This window comes from Mytilus galloprovincialis, chromosome 3 (genome assembly GCF_965363235.1).
Source record: "Mytilus galloprovincialis chromosome 3, xbMytGall1.hap1.1, whole genome shotgun sequence".
Classification (NCBI taxonomy): Eukaryota; Metazoa; Mollusca; class Bivalvia; order Mytilida; family Mytilidae; genus Mytilus; species Mytilus galloprovincialis.
In genome coordinates, this window is record NC_134840.1 from 15,805,506 (window position 1) to 15,827,622 (window position 22,117).

The following is a 22,117-nucleotide window of genomic DNA, read 5'->3' on the forward strand; positions in this document are numbered from 1 at the left end:
ATATATCTATGTTTATGTATTTTCATTTGTGTATTTAATTATTTATGATATATTGTATTTTGTAATATATTGAAAAAATATTTATATCAGGCAATACAAATTATACCTATTGACTTCCTTTTAATTCACCCACTTGATAATTTTTCTGCAATTGTCCTATACTTCAGTTGCTTATTTAAAAATTGATCTACTTGATTCTAAATATATTTTTTGCAAAATTTTGTCGGCTAAGTTGATATTTGAGTTTTAGCAGTGCGTTTAAACACCACTTGGTACATTTTCAACATGGTTGTTCCGTTTTGCGTCACTTCTAAATATAACCATTAGATGCTTATGAGATCGCACTATCGGTATTTGTTCATTGTTCGTAATACAATTAAGATCTTGTATCTCATTATTTGAGAACATCATTATATATCTGGGCTTTTTTCAGGAGTGAAAGATATAAGCAACTTTCTTTGCCATTCGTCCAGCTGTCTCAGGTCACGACTAACAACTGATTGTCAAAGTTTCTCGTCATGACCCGAGTACCTGAATGAATTGTCATCTGCTAATAGTATGCATAAAAATTCAGTTAACTGCTAAAAAATATCGTTAATATATATAATATACAATAAAGGACCAAGAACTGATCAGTATGGTACACCAGCTGATACATTCCAAAAATTTGAGGATGATTAATTAAATTAATGACAACCCTTTGTGTTCTTTTATAAAGGTAGTTAGTGGACCTATTCAACAGATTTTCTCAATGGCATGTGCTTTTAATTAATGTAAGAAACCAATATGCCAAACTTTGTCAAAAGCCTTCGAAAAATTCACAAAAAACATAACAGCATAGAGCATGAGCTCGAAAATATGTAGCTTCGTTTCGTGTGTATTTTATGCTAGACGCCATCTAATTATTCATTGAGTTGACCTCAGAACACCTCCAATGACCATTTAAGCGATATAAACATTAATGTAGATATAAATAGATTAACCGAACTCGTGCAATTTTTCCAGGTCTGTCTTATCTCATATTATTATATAAATTAAAAAAAACTATCAGAATTTATCCATTCACGATATTTATAAGAACGAAGATAGGAAAACATGGGGGAAGGGGAGGGAAATGGTCAACAATTTCTTACAAGGATTCGATTTATGATTTTAATCATGTTAACTCACTAAATGAATAATTAATTTGTAAATCAGGCTTGTATCGGCTGGTCATAAAAAACCAACACCAATAAAAGAGGATTGTGAAGCCAGTCAACACTTCCATCACCCATACTAGATTCCATTAAAATACAGTATAAAAGAAACTTCAAAATTTTGCAATAAATGGGAAAATTTAAATTTTTTAATTATAATTTTTATGTATTTGAACCTTAATAGTTCAAAATAAATATTATATAATACTTTATTGTCTTACCCTGCCTAATTCGATTATGCTGAGCTCCACGCATTTTTCTGAGTATCATCTTGGTTTCAAAAATTGAAGGTAAATGTAAACAAATGATAATTGCTAATTTAAAAAAATGCAGTTTCGCTATTTTTTGGCTGAGACCGGAACTGTACGTCGTCTTTTTCCAACATTATAACAATTGTCATTTTCTTATCTCCATTTTGAAGATGACCAAACTTAAAGTAAACACAAGCACGTGTTTATGTTCTATTTATATAAAAAAAGTTATATAACTTAAAAATTTAACAATGAATTGAAATCTCGGCGAGATTCCTCCAGACAGGGGAGGAGATGTTGTGTTGCGAGAGTGTGAATGGTTTTCACATAGCTAGAGGTAAATACTGTTAACGAGCTGCAACTTTTAGCATGTCTGATGCAAATTATTTTGTGATGTAAAAAATATAATCACATGTTATGTACTAACACTTGTTATTAATTAAAAGGACCAGTTTTCCCATCAGTGTATCTATATAAGTAGAAAAAATAAACTAAATATGTATATGCAGTTATGGGCGAACATTAGGACTTTTGTTCTAAAAAATGGCAATTATTTTACATAAGTTTTCACAGTTTATATAAAATTATAGCTGTTATGAAACGTTGTGTTACACAAGGGGTTTCATGGAGAAATGATTTTCTAAATAGTAATGATTGAAACCTAATGGTATAAGGTTGGCCAGTTGTAAACTGAAAAGTAATTAAGATATTCAGGGAAAAACATTTGTCAGAATAAAAAGAGTTCTTTGGATTACTTTGGCTTATTGATTAATGTAAGTAGTGTAATACTAATAAGTGATAATGTTCAAATTTTGTAGGTGTATGACATCCCATATCTTTGATCCGACAAAAATTGGCTATAATGACTAGGATCACCAATAAAAATTAATTAAAGCATGGACGTACAAACTTGCATGAGTACAGGTCAGTTACATTTACATGTATATACATACATGTAGCATGTTAATGCGGATCCAGAAATTCCATGCAGAGGGCCCACTGTCTGTCCTAAGAGGGGGTCATGCTCCAGTCATTCTTTAGTGATTCCCTATATAATCTACCAAATTTGTCCCACATCATAGTCATGATAGTCCGCAAATAGTAAAAAGATAAGGGACCTACTGTACAAATGTACGTCTATATGCATTTTCAAAAAACATATGACCCTACTAGACAACACCATGTTTACTATTTGTTAGCTATAAGTTTCATAGAGGTAAATAATTTCAAGCTATTATATAAGTGATTTGGAATTATTTTTTGAAGCAGTCCTTTGCTTAGTGAAAATAAGATACATGTTTTCTTCGATTAAATGCACAACAGTTGGAATGATATATATTTATAATACTTACACTATACTATAACTCAGTGTTAAGACTGGTCATTGCAACAATTATGTTCACTTATATCCATGGCAACTTTTTTTATGTTTAAGTATTAGAGACATTCATCAATGTTCATGACAACTTTCCCCCCTCCTTATATATTTGTTCCGGACCATATGAGTATTTGGACCATATACGCATGGGTATATACTCATATGGTCGGGGTAATTAACACTCTGTTACACATATGCTTTTTTAAGACTTTACAAAATCTTTACATTGTGTAATGACCATTTTAGTCGTCATGTCATTAAAAAGACGCTATGATATATACATGATATATGGGTCCTTTTATTATGATATTACAATAATAAGATAAACTGAATAAAAATAAGCAGTTTTACATAATTAATTTACACCCTTATCAAAATTATAATAAACACATATTATACCGATGGTAATTACCGATTTGTTATTACAAGTTTATGACTATATGTCGACTTGGGAAGATAACTTCCAAAAATTCTATAATGAACTGTCTCATTGGCAATCATACCACATCTTCTTTTTTTATATGTGTAATACACAAGAAGTCACTGTCACTCAAGGACAATAGTTTATTTAAGTTGCCTTGTGAATACGGTTTACTGGAGTCATGTTACGATATTTGAGATCCAGGGCTTCTTTAAAACACTGTAGACACATTGAAATGTATGTACTAAGAAGTCTACAGTACTACCTGTGAGCTTTCACTGAAAAGGATTGTGCACAACAAAGACAAGAAAATGCAAAAAAAACCAAATAAGAGTACCGTGTGGAAGTAAATGTCATCTTTAGCCTACATGCAGGAATGCAATTTGCGATGAAAACTAACTACATGTATGGCATCAATATAAAGTTTTGATTTAGCCTTTGAATTATAAAATTAATACATTTTTATGTAACCTGTATTGGTTTTTTTTTAAATTAAGTTTATTGTTTTTTTTAAATGTTTGTAATATATTTGAAAAAAAATACTTACATGTATATAGTCCAAATACTCAAATGGTCCGGCCCATTAATAACCAAACGAGTATATACTCATATGGTCCGACCATACACGTAAGGTCGGACCATACAGATCATATAAGTAATATGCACATGGTCATGGCAATACGAGTATGATCCAAATACTCATATGGTCCCGAACATATACAATGTATTTGAATGATAATAATAATGATAATATTGAAATCCTTCATGATAATTAATAGTTAATTGATCTGCAATAAAACAGTAGAAACACATATTTACCAAAAAAGTAACATATTATTAATTGAAAATTAATAGGCTTACAAAAATGTAAGCACTATATTTTAAAGTCAAGAGATGCACTTATAATGCAAGATTTAAAAAAAAAAAATCAAATTGAAATTTTTACCTTTGGTATACTAGTACATGCATGTATGTATCTACATTGTAACTACAGTCCAAATGATCATGGCATCTTGAAGTGCTATTTTATTGAATTGGCATTATAGGAAAAAACTGCAAAAAAGCCTTACAACATGTACAATCATTGTACATTTGTACAAGGCATCATAATGATTTGGACTAGCTAGTATCATGATTATTATATTTTGAATTACTCATGATTATGCCCTGTCCTGACTTTTGATTCAGTGATCCTGGTGTGTTTACATATATGAGTAGATAAAAGATATACAGGGTTTAACTAGAGGCAATGTTTAAATTTTTTATTGGTTAATTTTTTTCAAATAGTCACTCCTCTGAACAACATGTAAGTAGTTAATAGATGAATCCCAGAAAATATAAATTTAACCTGTACATTTTTGACTCAGTCAGTTTCAGTGGCAGATATATATAGGGGGATGGGTATATATTTATGGTTTTTCTATAATATTTACCTACATGTATTTCACTCCAAACTTTATCTATTTTGGGGCTACCTTTTAAAAATCATGGATCCACATCTGTACCATGTACAAAAAATGTACATGTATCAAGTTTAAGACTATTGAAATAAATAAAACATTGCATTTAAAATACTTTTATATGTTCATATAATTAAGATTTTTTTAAATTCTTGTTTTTTAATTAAACTGTTGTAGAAACGATTTAAATGAATCAATGCTGACAGCAAAGACAGGAAGAACAGTGTCCTCGTTGGTAACAGTGGTCCTCCTTAGTAGAGTTCAAGTAATACAGACACCACGAATAGTCAGAAATCAGCATACAACTGAACAGAAAAGGTAGAAATTCAAATAAAATATAGTTGATCCAAAATATACTCCCCAAACTTGTAATAATAAAACTACTACACAGACAACTTAAGGTCACTAGCTAGTTTTGCCTTTTAAAATAAATGGTATTTATAAGCCATTTTACAAGCCTTTGAATAGTTATCACTATTGATATCTTGGAGATGACAAAAGAACTCAACTGTTACAATAGATGTTTCATAATTTCTAAAAACTATCAAAGAGAGTGTAGACCCTTGTCTTTGCAGCCAGATAATAACTAATGTTGATACCTCTTTTTTATTCCTCTTGATAAACTTATTTTAAAACCTTATGTTTATTTTCAGTGAAGTATTATCAATTTCAATGAACATACAAAAATCTAAAGAAGAGGCCTTATGGGGTATGTTTATAGCTGATGCCTTGGCTATGCCGGTACACTGGTACTATAACCCTGACGATATTAAAGATGGTTATGGAGGATGGCTGACAGGATACAGGGAACCAGAAAAAAAACACCCATCCAGTATACTTACTCTATCAGCTGTTGGTATGATCTTGTTTTATTAAGAAATATGTAAATGGAAGCAGACTATAACAAAAAAGAGGTCTTCCCCTTAAATGTTTTTATTTAACAACAATGTATACATTGAAAGTATTGCAAGTAAACCAGAGAAGACATCTACCTTGCTGCAGTTAAAGTATCAAGTGAGTCATTTGAAGTGACAGTACTGATTATTTTAAAGTATTTTTTTGTATCTATTTACTTATATAAGCTTAGTTTAATTAAATTTGTGTATTAAATTTGCTACATTATCTAAATAACCCATTAATGATCATTAATTGTTATGTGTAAAGTATAAGAAATATTTCTATTTGTAGGAGGAAGTGGCAGGAGTGGATGGGGAAGTAAAACGAAACCAGTCATTGGTCATGTGATCCTACACAATAAACTTAAATACTGGACTAGTGGGGACCAGTCTGTACATTATCACCAAGGTAACATAAATACTTGACCATCAGGGATCTGTACATTTACATACACATACATAATGATCCATAATCACTAAGGTAACATAATTATAAGTACTTGACCTTTAGGATTTAAACATCAACATACAACTAGGGGCTTAGTGGCTGCGTGGTCTCAGTAGTTACTACTGTAATCATTAGCCAGTCAACACTGAGATTGATAGTTTGAACCCTGCACTCGACTCCAATCTTAATTGACTAGGAATTTCAGTTTTCCTATTGATGGCCAGTGATTTTCCCCAGGCACTCCGGCCTGGAAATAGCCTAAATGCAGTGCTTAAAATTGTTGTTAAAACACCAAAAATCAAACCAAATCAACATAAAACTAAACATGAAAAAAAAACATCAGCAGTCATGAAAGGTGGCCAATATCACAACAGCAACAAATAAACATTGCACATTTGACCCTATGTTGATCAGTGTTTATCATCAAATTATTACTGAACATGTATAGACCAATTATAATGATAAAAATTTGTGAAAGTTATTCACACACCAGGGAAAATGATCTGTTTTGATTTTCACAGTCAAAGTTGTCAAAGCTGAAGTACAGGGTAAAGGACAAAATCTTCACAACTTTTTATAAGGGGGCAGCTCTGGTAATGCTTCAGTGATTCCCTATATAATTAAGAAAACTTTCCCCACAAAAGGAGGGGGTGGAGGAGTATAGAAGTAAAGAGCAAAGACTGATGGCTTTGTAGTCAGAATTATTGTGTCAGACTGTTAAACTAGCTAAACTGTTAACTAAGGTTAAAAAATCTCTTTAACATATTCTTGTCCTGAATCTACATGTACATTTGAGATGTTTAATTTGCCACTGAATGTAAAAATACCTCATTATAATATGAGTCATTGGTTTGTTTAGAAAGACCTTAAACAATTTAATTCAGTAAATGTGTCATCTGCTGCATGAAAATTATAAAGACAAATTAGACGATATACATGTAGTGCTTTGTTTAACAAGAGAACCAAAAAGTATTACCGGTATGTTCACATAAAGAAATGTATATAATTGAAATGTCTTACGCCAGTGAATGTTTTAATACAACCACCAATTTGTCTGTGTGCATACTATGTTATGGTGATGTCTGCATAGGTGTTGGAAGACATTTTGGTTAGCAGGCAATAACTTCAGTATAAGTATATGGATCCCTATGATTTTTAGCTCAACTGGCCGAAAGGGCCAAGTGAGCTTTTCTCATCACTTGGCATCCGTCGTCCGTAAACTTTTACAAAAATCTTTTCCTCTGAAACTACAGAGCCAAATTTAACCAAACTTGGCCACAATCATTATAAGGGTATCTAGTTTTAAAAAATGTGTCCAGTGAACCGGCCTGATGCCGCAACCAACCAAGATGGCTGCCATGGCAAAAAAATAGAACATAGGGGTAAAATGTAGATTTTGGCATCTCTGAAACCAAAGCATTTAGTGCAGTTTAATTAGATGTTAAATTGTTTATCTAGTCACTATCTATCTGCCCTGAAATTGTCAGATGAATTAGACAACTAGTTGTTGGGTTGCTGTTTTCGCACCAAGTAAATAGAAATCAATGAAATTTAAACACAAGGTTTATGACCACAAAAGGAAGGTTGGGATTGATTTTGGGAGTTGAGGTTCCAACAGTTTAGGAATTAAGGGCCAAAAAGGGGCCCAAATAAGCATTATAAGCATTATTCTTGGTTTTCGCACCAAATCATTAGTATAAGCAAATAGAAATCTATGAAATTTTAACAAACAAGGTTTATGACCATAAAAGGAAGGTTGGGTTTGATTTTGGGAGTTTTGGTCCCAACAGTTTATAAGGAATAAGGAGCCCTGGACAGGGTTCAAAATTGAACTTTGTTTGATTTCATCAAAAATTGAATAATTGGGTTCTTTGATATGCCGAATCTAACTGTGTATGTAGATTCTTAATTTTTGGTCCCGTTTTCAAATTGGTCTACATTAAGGTCCAAAGGGTCCAAAATTAAACTTAGTTTGATTGTAAAAAAAATTAAATCCTTGGGGTTCTTTGATATGCTGAATCTAAAAATGTATTTATATTTTTGATTATTGGCCCATTTTTCAAGTTGGTCCAAATCGGGGTCCAAAATTAAACTTTGTTTGATTTTATCAAAAATTGAGTAATTGGGGTTCTTTGATATGCCAAATCTAACTGTGTATGTAGGTTCTTAATTTTTGGTCCCGTTTTCAAATGGGTCTACATTTAAGTCCAAAGGGTCCAAAATTAAACTAAGTTTGATTTTAACAAAAATTGAATTCTTGGGCTTTTTTGATATGCTAAATCTAAACATGTACTTAGATTTTTGATTATGGGCCCAGTTTTCAGGTTGGTTCAAATCAGAATTCAAAATTATTATATTAAGTATTGTGCAATAGCAAGAAATTTTCAATTGCACAGTATTCAGCAATAGCAAGAAATCTTCAATTGCACAGTATTGTGCAATATCAAGAAATTTTCAATTGCACAGCATTGCACAATAGTAAGAAATCTTCAATTGCACAGTATTGTGCAATAGCAAATATTTTCAATTGCACAGTATTGCGCAATAGCAAGAAATATCTAATTGCACAATATTGTGCAATAGCAAGAAATTTTCAATTGGAGTTATCTTTCTTTGTCCAGAATAGTAGTTGAATCAACTTAAATCATTGTTTTATACAATATACAATGTATTCACTTTTACTACCAACTGATAAATTAAAACAATCTTTACCATTCAGTGATAACAAGCACTTTATTTTACATTTTAATATTTTATGATGTATTTAAATGAGTAGTTATTGTTGCAAACTCCATTAGAAATTTGAATTGAGATCAGTTTTGGAAAAAGGGAAAGAGGGATGTGAAAAAAAATGGGGATGGGGGGTTAAATTTTTCTCATTTCAGATTTCATAAATAGAAAGAAAATTTCTTCAAACATTTTTTTGAGAGGATTAATATTCAACAGCATAGTGAATTGCTCAAAGGCAAAAACAATATTTTAAGTTCATTAGACCACATTCATTCTGTGTCAGAAACCTATGCTGTGTCAACTATTTAATCACAATCCAAATTTAGAGCTGAATCCAGCTTGAATGTTGTGTCCATACTTGCTCCAACCGTTCAGGGTTAAAACTCTGCGGTCGTATAAAGCTGTGCCCTGCGGAGCATCTGGTTATAGTTTTGTTGCACATAAAATATTTATTGTGACAATCTTACATTTGATTGAGAATATAGTGTTATTAACTGGCTGTTTCTATATTGGCACTGGTATATAGATTCAAGGTTTGCTGTATCAGCCTCGAGACCAGTTCATAACACTTTTATTAAATAATCCAACTTTTTCAATACAGACTTGTTCTGAATGCTGTATTACATTCATCAAATGTGAATATAGGGCTAATATTTCAAAACGGACTGGCAATGATGTGAATAAAGGACCAATATTTCCAATACAGACTGGCAATGATGTGAATATAGGGTCAATATTTCCAATATGGACTGGCAATGAATCCTGGATTACATGCACAATATATGTTTACTTGTAATTCAGGATTGGACCTGGCCAAAAAGCAATGTATATCACGTATTTATATGACCAGGACGACGTCACCAGTATGACGCATGCTGTTTTGGTAGTATTAGGGCTGTTTTAATCGTATTATTTAGTAATGTGCATTTTTTTGCATAGTTTGTTTAAAACTGCATTACCAACCATAAGCATTTCATATTAATTTTATAAAGGAGTCTGTTATTGCCAAACTGATAAAAGCAGACAGCTGTGACTTTTAAGAGGGTGGTAAAAAGGGGTACTGAACACGGAAACTTGTGAAATAAAAATCGAAAAAAATGTAGCAGGAAAAATTAAAAAATGAAGTATGAGAAATAACATAGTTAATACTAAGTCGTTCTTGGAGATCATGCAGTCGTTATTAATTGACACGGAGACCCAGGGGTCACCTTTTAGAGTTTGCTATTTCAGTGTATCTGATTTAAAAAAAAAACTCCAACATTATTCATGAGGAATAGGCCGTTAACGAAGAGAGCTTTTAATATCTGGGCTGACTAAGATTAGACCCCCGTTAACTTTTTAATTGAATTTCGGGACAAGCACGAGAAATTAAGAGTACTGGCATGAAACACGGAAAATAAATAAGGGAAAACACGAAGCACGCACGTCTAACAAAAACGAGAACAAGAGAAATAAAAAGTCAAAACACGAAAACAAGTGAAATAAAAAGGCAAAAAACCTTGCACGAAAATAACTCTTTACCACCCTCTGTTAAATCTGAATTCAGTCGAAATAAGCTCCCTTAGCACTGATGAGTGTTATGTAGACAAAACACTACTCTGGCATACACAATTTTAATACATGTTTCTATGATAGGTTTACTTTTTTCAGGTATGAAAGCAGGAGATAGTACTCTAAACAGTTTAACAGCTTTAGAGTGTTTAAAGACTATGTCAAGAGTAGATCCTAACACCACTATTCCATCACGTGATTTACGAGGCATGGTTTTGGAGGACTATGTAAAGTTTATGACCACACCTGGTACACATAATGACACCTATGCAGAATCTTTCCACAGATCATTTTTCAAAGACTGGGTTTTAGAGAATCAACCACCTAAAACTGCAGAAGATCTATTAGTATGGACTGAAAACAGGTAAAACTTACTTCATTATACTGGATACCCAAATTACACAAAACTCCATATAAAGAACGATACATAGCTGGGTCTTCAAAATGTTCAACCAAACATCTTTCTAAAGTACTGACTACTATTCTTTCGACAGTTAAAGATGGGCTTCAAAAATATTGTGAGGAGATATATTCTACCAGTGGTGTTAACCAGATGTGGATTCTCAAAAATTCGAAAGATCTACTGCTTAACCTTCAATCACAATCTTTGCAATTTTGCAGCAACATAAAAACTTTTGATTTTTCTACGCTATATACTACTATTCCCCATGCTCAGTTGAAAGATCGACTACACCATCTCATAAAACAGAGCTTTTTCTATAAAAATGGAAATCGTAGATACAAATTTCTTGTTTTGGGTTACAATAATTCATATTTTGTGAAAAATCACACTGAATCTCCCAGAAAATATACAGAAGATGATATTATCAAAATGCTGGACTTTTTGATCGACAATATATTTGTTGAGTTTGGAGGATTTATATTTCAACAGACAGTCGGTATTCCAATGGGTACTAATTGTGCACCCCTGCTGGCTGATTTGTTTTTGTACTCGTATGAAGCAGAATTCATTCAGAACCTTCTAAAAGACAAAAAGAAAAAGCACCTTGCGAAATTCTTTAATTTTACTTTCCGATATATTGATGATGTTCTATCATTGAATAACCCATATTTCAGCCAATACTTACATCTCATATATCCAATTGAACTTGAAATTAAGGATACCACTGATACTAGAAGGACTGCTTCATACCTTGATAATTTCCTCAATATTGACGTAGATGGACGACTTCACACGAAAATCTATGATAAACGGGACGATTTCAACTTCCCAATTATCAATTTCCCATTTCTCAGCAGTAACATACCCTCTGCCCCTTCGTATGGTGTTTACATATCACAATTGATACGTTATTCACGTGCTTGTTCACACTATACGGACTTCATATACAGGAGTGTGCTCCTTACGCAGAAACTGCTCCAACAAAGTTATGAGGAGGACAGATTAAAATTGACACTCCGTAAATTTTATGGACACCATCACGATTTGGTGGATCCATACGATGTTTCGTTGACCAAACTAGCTAAGGACATTTTTACCACATGGTAGATTGTGTTTTGTCATAATGTCGTCTAATCTTTTAATTACCAAACGTGACTTATTCCCGATTGTGACTGTTTTGCCGAGTGTGAACTCGCATTACTATAAGACGTGGTACGGTACTTATACATCCCAAATTCATGTATTTAGTTTAAATGTTTAATGTTATATTTGTAATTCTCATCGGATTTTGTCAAATGTGTTGACGTCTTTTCTATTATATTTCTGTGTTATGGTAAAGAAAATTAATCACCGCCTTCATTTATCAGATTTGATTTCGTTCAAAGTAATCAGTACGATATTTTACGTTTGAAGTTAGATTCATAACAAACCTGACATAGTTTTATAATATAGTTAATTGCTACCTCAGTTTTATATTAATAAGAATTAAAATGTGCTTTGTTATTAAATGCAATATCAGTATTTAGTTCAAATATATAATCTTAAATTAATCCTAATTCTAATGACGTCATTTTTTCGTCATTTTTCATTTTTTGATGCTCTGTTTTACTAATTCTAATGACGTCATTTTTTCGTCATTTTTCAGTTTCAAATAGGACGTCACTTGGCGTAGAGGTTTAAACGTATTCGGATGTGTCTACTTTTGTGTTTCAAATGTCTGGTTATGTAAATGTATTTCAGTTGTTTCCTGTAATTAGTTAATACTTCAGCTTTATCATGTACATCTTTTGAATATTCATTTTATTAAATTTACTGTTTGCAAAAGTATAAATTACTCTAAATTATAGGGATTTTCTGGTAACTTAACGGAAAGCCCTTGCCGTTTTTGGCACAACCTTTTTGATCTTTTGGTCCTCGATGCTGTTCAACTTTGTACTCGTTTCGGCTTTCAAACTTTTGTATCTGTGCGTCACACATAGGTCTTGTGTGGACAAAATACACTTCTGGCGTATTAAAATTTTGAACTTGTTGCCTTTTGTTGGCTGTTGTTCGTGTGATTCTTTATCAATTGTGTTCTCCAATTTATTTATATTGTAGTCCTGTGTTGTCATTTTGATGTTATATTTCACATGGCCATAAAAGTGCGAGGTTTGGCATGCCACAAAACCAGGTTCAACCCACCATTTTTTCCTTTAAAAATGCCCTGTACCAAGTCAGGAATATGGTCATTGTTATATTATAGTTCGTTTCTGTGTGTATTACATTATAACGTTGTGTCGTTTGTTTTCTCTTATTTTTGAGTGTAAATTCACATTGCGATAAGACGTGTCACGGTACTTGTCTATCCCAAATTCATGTATTTGGTTTTGATGTTATATATATATGTTATATTTGTTATTCTCGTGGGATTTTGTCTATATGTGTTACATTTTAGTGTTATGTCGTTGTTCTCCTCTTATATTTAATGCGTTTCCCTCGGTTTTAGTTTGTTATCCCGATTTTGTTTTTTGTCCATGGATTTATGAGTTTTGAACAGCGGTATACTACTGTTGCCTTTATTTACCAACAATTTTAACTAAAAATAAAAAAATAATTTAAATTCTGAAATTTTGTATGCATTCTTTATTGCAATCAAAGGCGAATTTAAGGGTGGGGATTTAAGGGTGGGGAAAGGGGCCTAGATCCCCGTTATTGATGATGAATGCATATTTTTTTCCTCTCCAAAGATTTGTTTAATAGGTTCCCCCCTCTTCCACCTCCATCTTTTCAAAGTCCTGGATCGGCTTCTGCCAAATGTTTTGCAATAGACAAAAATAGGAGATTCATTTTTGTGAATTTTTTTGGAAACTGCTTGCAAAAAAATAGGCAGAAGATAACTAAGGTAAATTCGAACTCATAAATTGAAAGCAAACTGAAAAGGCCATGGTAAAAAATGAAAGATAACCAAAAGACAAAAAACGAATTCAAAACATAGGAATGCTTATCAAAAGAATGAGCTTATTTCAAAGCTTACTGATAACCATGCAGACAGAAACAAAATGAAAATTTAAGTAGGAAGCCAGTTCACTGTTTAGTCCAGCTGATTCATGCGTATTTTCAGAAGAATTGTGGGTTTGATGATAAAAGCATGAAACTTTGCACAATGGTAGATCGATATATGGTAGTCAATTTAAGCTATATGGACCCACCCTGAAAAATCCAATATGGTGGCCATTTTCAAAATGGCTGCCAATCAGTCAAAATCTCTGTTACCATGTTTTATTACAGCAAATAATATTCAAATCTAATATTTTAAAGCATCAAATATGTGATTCAACGTTTAAAGTAAGTCATGGCGGTATTTTAAACTTAAAAACAATTTAAAAAAATGTGAAAATTCAATTTATCTAAACTAAAACATGCTGATTTTCCTTGAACACCCTGTTTTATGAGAGGGTTCATGTTGCTCATGGTGTCTTCCTCATCTTCTTTAACATTTAAACAACAACATATTTTCACAGCAGTTTTGAAAATGTGTGCCAAGTACAACCCATTTAGTCTTTGCAAGTACAACTCATAGCCACATTTGAAAAAGCAATGTACATAAAATCATAATCCTCCCACATTTTTATCTACCGCTAGAGTATCTTTCAACCATATTTTATGAGCTCATACAAAATGCTGATACCTTTGTGATAAATATCCAATAGGATATATATATCCATTTCTGTAAAAGACTTCCTATTTATGTGCTGTATTTATGCAATATTCTTAATAACATTCAATACAACAGCCCATCCTTCTTATTTTACAAGTGTGTAATTCTACTCATTGTTTGATCTACATGTACCATTTTCAAATCACATTTACAACACTAGAACTGAACTGTATAGTTACGAGTAGATCACATACTATACATATTAAAGCACACAGACACTGATAAATGAGATAAGAAAATGCAAGGAACCACAGAATAAGCAGCATAATAACACCTTTATACATTAGAAGGAACATTGTCTTAACCTTCTAACATAAAAACGACTACTTCAATCATTAATGTCACAGATCAGTAGAGGTTACGTGGACTCAATTTGTCCTAATTAATTATTTCTTTGACTGTTACATCTAGTTTACCACTGTCTCGTTCCTCAGTTAAAATTATTTTAAGATCTTTGTTTAGGAATAAGAATTAAACATACTTTAACTTCATGGATATATATTGTTCATGATGCATGAGAGCCTGTTGACGAAAAAATATGTCCAATTACAGCTTTCTAACCAATCACGTAAGCTTCTCAATAATGCCATCACTATGTATACATGTATATATCTAAAGCAAAATTTTCACCATGTTCCACTGTTCCAATTTGGCATCAGCACCAACACAGAACGATTGATCACATGTTATAACTGATACATGTCAAGGAAAACAATTGCTAGATTGTATTAAGAGAATGTCTATTCGTAGTGACATATTTGAAATCTTCCTGAAATATTATTCAATGCGGATGGTCATTTGTCTTGGCTTTAATACGTGGAAGGGTGTCCAGACATACTTAATATTTTCATTGTCATCTGCTTCAACCCATCTTTGTTATCATTTTGTTGACTTGTGTATACCATGTACAGAGAGAGTTGCACAATTGACTAGTTTTACCAGATTAGCATAGATGTTTTTTCTGGCAAGACAAATGACAGAGTGCTATCCATAAAACAGTTTTACTAGATGTAAGTATGAACCACATTGTTATATTTGGTTAGTGCTAGGATATTTCTTAGTCTATACTAATGTAACTTGTTTATATGTCACAGCAATAGTACGACCAGTTGTGCTGGCACGTTATATATTGGTCAAAGTATCAGATTAAATTGAGAATGGAAATGGGGAATGTGCCAAAGAGACAACAACATGACCATTGAACAAAACAACAGCAGAAGGTCACCAACAGGTCTTCAATGTAGCAAGAAATTCACGCACCGGGAGGCGTCCTTCAGCTGGCCCCTAAACAAATATATACTAGTTCAGTGATAATGAACGCCATACTAATTTCCAAATTGTACACAAGAAACTAAAATTAAAATAATACAAGACTAACAAAGGCCAGAGGCTCCTGACTTGGGACAGGTGCAAAAATGCGGTGGGGTTAAACATGTTTGTGAGATCTCAACCCTCCCCTATACCTCTAGCCTATGTAGAAAAGTAAACGCATAACAATACGCAAATTAAAATTCAGTCCAAGAGAAGTATGAGTCTGATGTCAGAAGATGTAACCAAAGAAAATAAACAAAATGACAATAATACATAAATAGCAACAGACTACTAGCAGTTAACTGACATGCCAGCTCCAGACTTCTATTAAACTGACTGAAAGATTATGATTTCATCATATGAACATCAGGCACAATCCTTTCCGTTAGGGGTTTAGTATCATACCATCATAACATATATATATATGAGAAGAACATAACCCGTGTCATGCCAACAACTGTTTTTTGAATAAATTTGTTTAGTTCCAATGCAAAGACCCTATAAGTGAATCAATATTAACGCCAAAATATGCAATCTTTAATGACCTGACAACAGTATCGTAACTATATCCCTTCTTAATAAGTCTATTCAATTGTTTTGTTAGTTTTTGAGGTGAATACTGACACCTTTGTGCTTTATAAAGAATATTTCCATAAAAAATTGGATGTGAAATACCTGAACATATAAGAAGTCTGCATGTTGAGCTATATTTACGAATGATGTCCTTATACCGATGATAAAATTTAGTAAATGTTTTGACTAGTTTGTGATATCGAAAACCCTGGTGTAATAATTTTCAGAGAATACATGAGAAAATTTCGAAACCATTTGGTTAAGATGAATTATCCAAGTTAGACAGAAAAAATGCTGAAATAAGGCTGTGTTTGTCCTTCATGTGTGTAATGATTCTTTAGTGGTAGTTGTTGGCAATATTGTCCATGGGTGGTGTTATAAAACCACCACATTCACGACAGGTTACAAATATTCAATACTGAATAGATGGAATCTTCTAGTACAGTCACTGAAGATAAATGAATAATTTGATAATACATAAACGACCATTGTAAACTGTACATTTTGTCATTTAGTACCTCCTTTACTAACTGGTCCTGTATCCAGCTGTAAACGTGTCATATACATTACAAGATGGTTCTAGTCGAGTTGATTGTAGTACCGTAGAAGACTAAAACAGAAGTAACTGTGAAATGGATAGCATAGTATAGTTGTCTCAATGGAATAATTTATCTGAATATTTGCCCAAAAGATAATCAAGTAATATTTTGATGACTGTTGGGAAAAGACTTTGCGAAATATTGAAATGTTTTCCTAAATGACAATTCTTTAGCCGTAGTTAAACTCCATTTATTTTCCAAATTGTTCATGGCTGTTGTTGTAGACCCATCAGCATTCGTGAAAGGATAAACATATTCAGTACTGAATAGATGGAATCTTCTAGTACAGTCACTTTAGATAAATGAATAATTGGATCATAATACTAGTACATAAACGACATCAGTCTTTTTGAACTATCTGTATGTGCAGCTTATTCATGTATCGTAGTGATACAAATATGTTCTAGTTGCCCTGTTAAATTGCATTACCAAAATAATATTTGACTAGAATTAGTAACTGCCTTGCTAATGGCAAGCCCTTGGGTCATACCAAGCATCATATTACTGCAATTATGTTTAAAATATTACAATGTCCTCTTCCACCTAATCATAAAGAAGCTGTTTGAGTCGAGAAGTTTTCATTCTAGTTTAGATATTGGAAAAACGCAAGTATCTGCACGTCATTCCTCATTGTGAGCTACATTTCTGCAAGAAGAGTACTGCAGTTACGATTTTCTATTATTTCTTCACAAATCTTTCAATGTTGAGAACGTCCATTTTGATTTGCCTAAGTATGTAAATGTGGCATGTAGCAAACGACACTTAGTGGTACTGATGGTACATCAAAACAAAACTCTTTGTTACTATATATAATGTACATGTATATGTGTTGATTTTGATATCATATGAAGGCCATCTTGAAAAAGGCCGCCATTTTGAAATTTCAACTTTGTCCATAGGTCATGTAGGTAGTATTGTACTAATCATCCAGGACTACTCACATCCCAAATTTCAACCTGTATAAGTGATATTTGCTGATTTTGATTTTTTTTGGCGGCGATCTTGAAAAAAGCCGCCATATTGAAATTGCAAGATGTGTTCATAGCCTATACTTTTTGAAACACCTCTGAGCTCTCACTACTGTCACATCAAATTTGATCCCCTGGCTAGAAATATTCAGTGTATTATAGCAGTTATTGAGAGATGTATTAAAACATAAACATTTAGGTTGACTGTATTAAATATTTTAATCTGTTTTATAGGTTCAAGAGTAAATCAGGCCATTCCGACTCACAGCTAATTGTAATAGGTGCTTTAGTGCCAGCAGTACCTTGGGTTGTCCACTATGCAGATAAACCAGAGAATGATTGTGTCAAGGCAACAATAGATATCATTAAATTAACACATCCTGAGGAATCTTTGATACCATATATTGAAATCTATGCACGACTTCTACATAGAGTATTAAATGGAAAGGATCTGACTGAAGAAGTCAAGAATTTCATCAGCCATAAAAAACTTGGAGGAGCACCAAAGAGAAAGACAGTGGAAACATTACTTGAAAAAGCCAAAGAGTTAGTTGTATATGATAAAATCTATGTTTAATCTTATCTAAATATATAACTGTGGCATTTTTTCTAATGTCTGTAGATAGAAAACACTAATTTTTTATAATGGAAATAAATATGTCTGTCTACTACATTGGCCTAAAATGATATTTTATATACAACCTGTAGAAGTCTGACTGAGGTGACTGCAGTTTCCCTATATCTAAATAACTTTGATCCATTTTGAATAGGAAAAATATATACAAAAGTGAAAACTGAGGATATAACATGAAATCCAAAATGAACAAGACAACATGTTTTACAAGAACTTAGTTAACATTTCAGGATTAGGAATAACTTATTGTGTCTTATTCCGATCAGTTAATGTACACATCAGATAATTTATATGGTTTATTTAAATCTAAAAACAACAGAGTATATCTGTTGAGAGTTTGAATTTTAAATTATCTTTGAAGGAAAATATTAACCTTATTGTAAAAAAGATGTGGTATGACTGCCAATGAGACAACCCTCCACAAGAAACCAAATGACAGAAATTAACACCTACGCTAAAACTTACTGATATAAAAAAAAATGCAATAACAGTTTGATCATATAAATGTTAAATATCATTGAAACTTACTTTTTTTGACTTTTATAATGTTTTCCTTCAGATATCCACTTGGGTCAGAGAAACGTTTACAGATATATCAGATGGCCACTGGTCGACTAGGATCAGCCTGTTACATAGAGGGTGCTTTAAGTAGTATGATGTTTCTAGCATTAGAGTTTGCAGATCATCCAAATGAAGGACTGCTTGTCAATGCTAATTGTGGTGGTAGGTAGTTTTCAAAAGGACTTACCTTAATAACTCTTTAGATGGTTAAACAAGAAGATGTGGAAAAAGAAGAAGATTAAAATTAAAAGATTTTACCCATTAAAGGGGCATTGGCTGTCAAACTCATGTTCACTGAATTGACTCAATTTCACATATTGGTTTTAAAACATACTAAAACTTATATTCAAATTATAAAAAGGCTAAAATTGACATTTAGCAGCCATGGGCTCGATAATATGTATCAACTTTTAGTGTGTGTTTTAGTCTAGAAGTCATCCAATTAACTTTCTATTTGACCTCTAAAGACTTCAGACATTAATCTAAGCAATATAAACATAAATATTGATATAAATAGATAGCGAACTGCAATTAAAATTGAGAATGAAAATGGGGAATGTGTCAAAGAGACAACAACCTGACCATAGAACAGACAATTGTATTTTTCTACGTCTGTTTAATTTCATATTATAGAGACAAATGGAATCTTAGATGTCTAGATCTATATATTTTTTTCTAAACTTCTGTAAAAGGCTTCTGAGCCAATGTTCTTTCAAATTTCAATATTAAAACTTTGGATCAAGGATCTTGTTTTTTTTCGTTAAAACACGTTAACAAAATTGGGGTTCTTTTGAAATAGTTTTATAGTAGAAACTTAATTTTTCTTTTTTAAGAAAACGTTAAACTATAGAATTGGCTTAAATTCAATGGCAGAATTGTTTTTAATGATAACTTCTGAAATATTTAAAAAAACAAACAAAAAGAAGTATGGAGTCAAAGGCCTTATTGTCGTGAAAATCCAAAAACCTCAAATTATCCACACTAATTCAGTATAATTATGTGCCCTTAATTTTACAAGGATATTTTTCTGAACATTTTAAATACACTATAAAGCACTACATTTTTGGAAAGTTTAATTTTTTAATTTCAATCTTTAGATATTTTTGTTGCCTACTGAATGCAACTTGGGAAATATATTTAAAAAAAAAAGAAGATGTTTTTGCAACATGACCACTAGGGATGCTCAGAAAAAGACACATGCTCTACCTTATTAAGGAAGAATATAAAAGCAAAAGAGTCTATGTGTTTAGGGGTGGATCCAGCAATTTAAAAAAGGGGGGTTCCTAACCCAGGACAAAGGGGGGTTCCAACTACATGTCCCCATTCAAATGCATTGATTGTGCCAAAAAAAGGGGGAGGGGGTTCCAACCCCTGGAACCCCCCTGGATCCGCCACTGGTGTTTTATAGAAGTGTGAATGTATTAAGAAGCTATTTTTGTAACACCTATAAGGATATTCACTGATGTATATATTGTAGGTGAGAACTGTCACAGAGGAGCAGCTTTAGGAGCACTGCTAGGAGCCTCAGCATCATGGAAAGGGAAACAGATTTCTGATAAATATAAAGAACATCTAGGATCAGCGAAACCACAACTTGTTCAGATATTAGATGCTATGCAATCAAAAATGTAACAATGTTTTAGCTTGGACCGTCTGTTGCTGTATAATGCTAGTAATTTATTTTCTGTATCTATTTTTTTGTATATAGGATTTATAAGCTATTGGTACACTTATTTAAGGGCATACGATACAGTTTCGATCCTGTATTTACAAGTTCATGAAAATTTGCATATAGGCTATTTTTTACCTGATTAAATCAAATATGTAATTAAAAATATACCTTCATGAGCTACTTTTTGAGTAAAATGAGGTCGAAATTTTGTATATTTGCTCAAAATTCAGATTTGTGGCCGTAATTTCTTTTTCGAAAGAAAGACATAACTTTTTTGTTATAAAAGATAAACACAAATTGTTTTTTGTTAAATAATCGGTAATTTCTGTATTTTATAAATATCTTAAAAAAATATGCATTTTTTTTTTCAGAAATAACTCATATGTATCAAATGTTCATGAATTGAAGACAAAACGTCATTTTTTACTGCATGTTTATCATAATTAAAAAAAATCCTCTATTTACAGTTTTATAAAATTTGGGTCACATAATCTCCCTGCAAAATGAAACAAAATGCCGTTTTGAAAAATAGGGGTCCAAGAACTCGTTTTCAAATTAAATCAGTTTGAATGATAAAAATCAGTCGAAAAATGCATCTTTTCCCGATATGTCACAGTTTGACGTCGCGAAAATAACAAATTACGTTAGCAACGTCATTACCTTCCCTGTAACTGTATCGTATGCCCTTAACTCAATCTTTAAGCATTGATAATCTGTATACTTTATTTTGATATATATTGTTCTTGTAGATGATTTAGTCCCATTATGCAGATTCTAAAGTCTGAATCAATACTTCTCACATTTTTTTTATTTATATATTTGGTTATAATTTTGATTCTTTTAAAGTTTAATAAAAAATACCTCATTTCTTATATTTAATTTAGGAAAAATGTTGAATCATAGATATAAAATGTAAAAGTATCATTGTACAAGTTTAAGACTTTTATATAAATAAAATATTTTGTCAATCACAAAGTTATCATTCAAAATATAATTAAAGTTTTTGTAATTTCATCATGCTGTTTATACAAGACTGTTGCTCTGGTCTTTTGTTATTCTCTCAGTATTTATTTACTTTGTAACCTCTCTGAGCAAGCGTACATGTCCTGAATATGTTTAAGGATTAGCTTTTTCTTCAACAATGCACATTTTTGACGATAAAGACATTATGAGAATAGATTTTTATGCCCCCCACCTTAATAGAGTTTTACCCTTGTCCGTCTGTGCGTACGTCCCAAAATTGGTTTCCCTTCTTTAACTTGAGTTTGCTTCAGCCAAATATTAACTTATACACAATGCTTATCACCACAAAATAGAGACCAAGTTTGAATTTTTGTGACATCACTTTAACTATTCTAGAGTTATTCC

At 32.1% G+C, this 22,117-nt stretch overlaps 1 protein-coding gene across 1 annotated transcript; it reads left to right on the plus strand.

The window, feature by feature from the left end:
- The first annotated feature begins 1,635 nt into the window (after positions 1 to 1,635).
- On the plus strand, positions 1,636 to 20,811 carry LOC143067263 (uncharacterized). Its single transcript, XM_076240371.1, has 8 exons — positions 1,636 to 1,784; positions 4,884 to 5,024; positions 5,360 to 5,562; positions 5,895 to 6,011; positions 10,431 to 10,695; positions 18,117 to 18,428; positions 19,076 to 19,239; positions 20,555 to 20,811. The coding sequence occupies exons 2-8, from the start codon at positions 4,903 to 4,905 to the stop codon at positions 20,707 to 20,709; spliced, it is 1,338 nt and encodes a 445-aa protein (XP_076096486.1). The 5' UTR covers positions 1,636 to 1,784; positions 4,884 to 4,902; the 3' UTR covers positions 20,710 to 20,811.
- Positions 20,812 to 22,117: the final 1,306 nt, after the last annotated feature.

Bases quoted from the DNA above. Each gene is read 5' to 3' on its own strand.
- LOC143067263 (XM_076240371.1), top strand. From the start codon at position 4,903: ATGCTGACAGCAAAGACAGGAAGAACAGTGTCCTCGTTGGTAACAGTG. The intron at 5,563-5,894 runs GTATGATCTTGT...TTCTATTTGTAG, and splicing joins ACTTACTCTATCAGCTGTTG to GAGGAAGTGGCAGGAGTGGA. The intron at 6,012-10,430 runs GTAACATAAATA...TACTTTTTTCAG, and splicing joins GTCTGTACATTATCACCAAG to GTATGAAAGCAGGAGATAGT.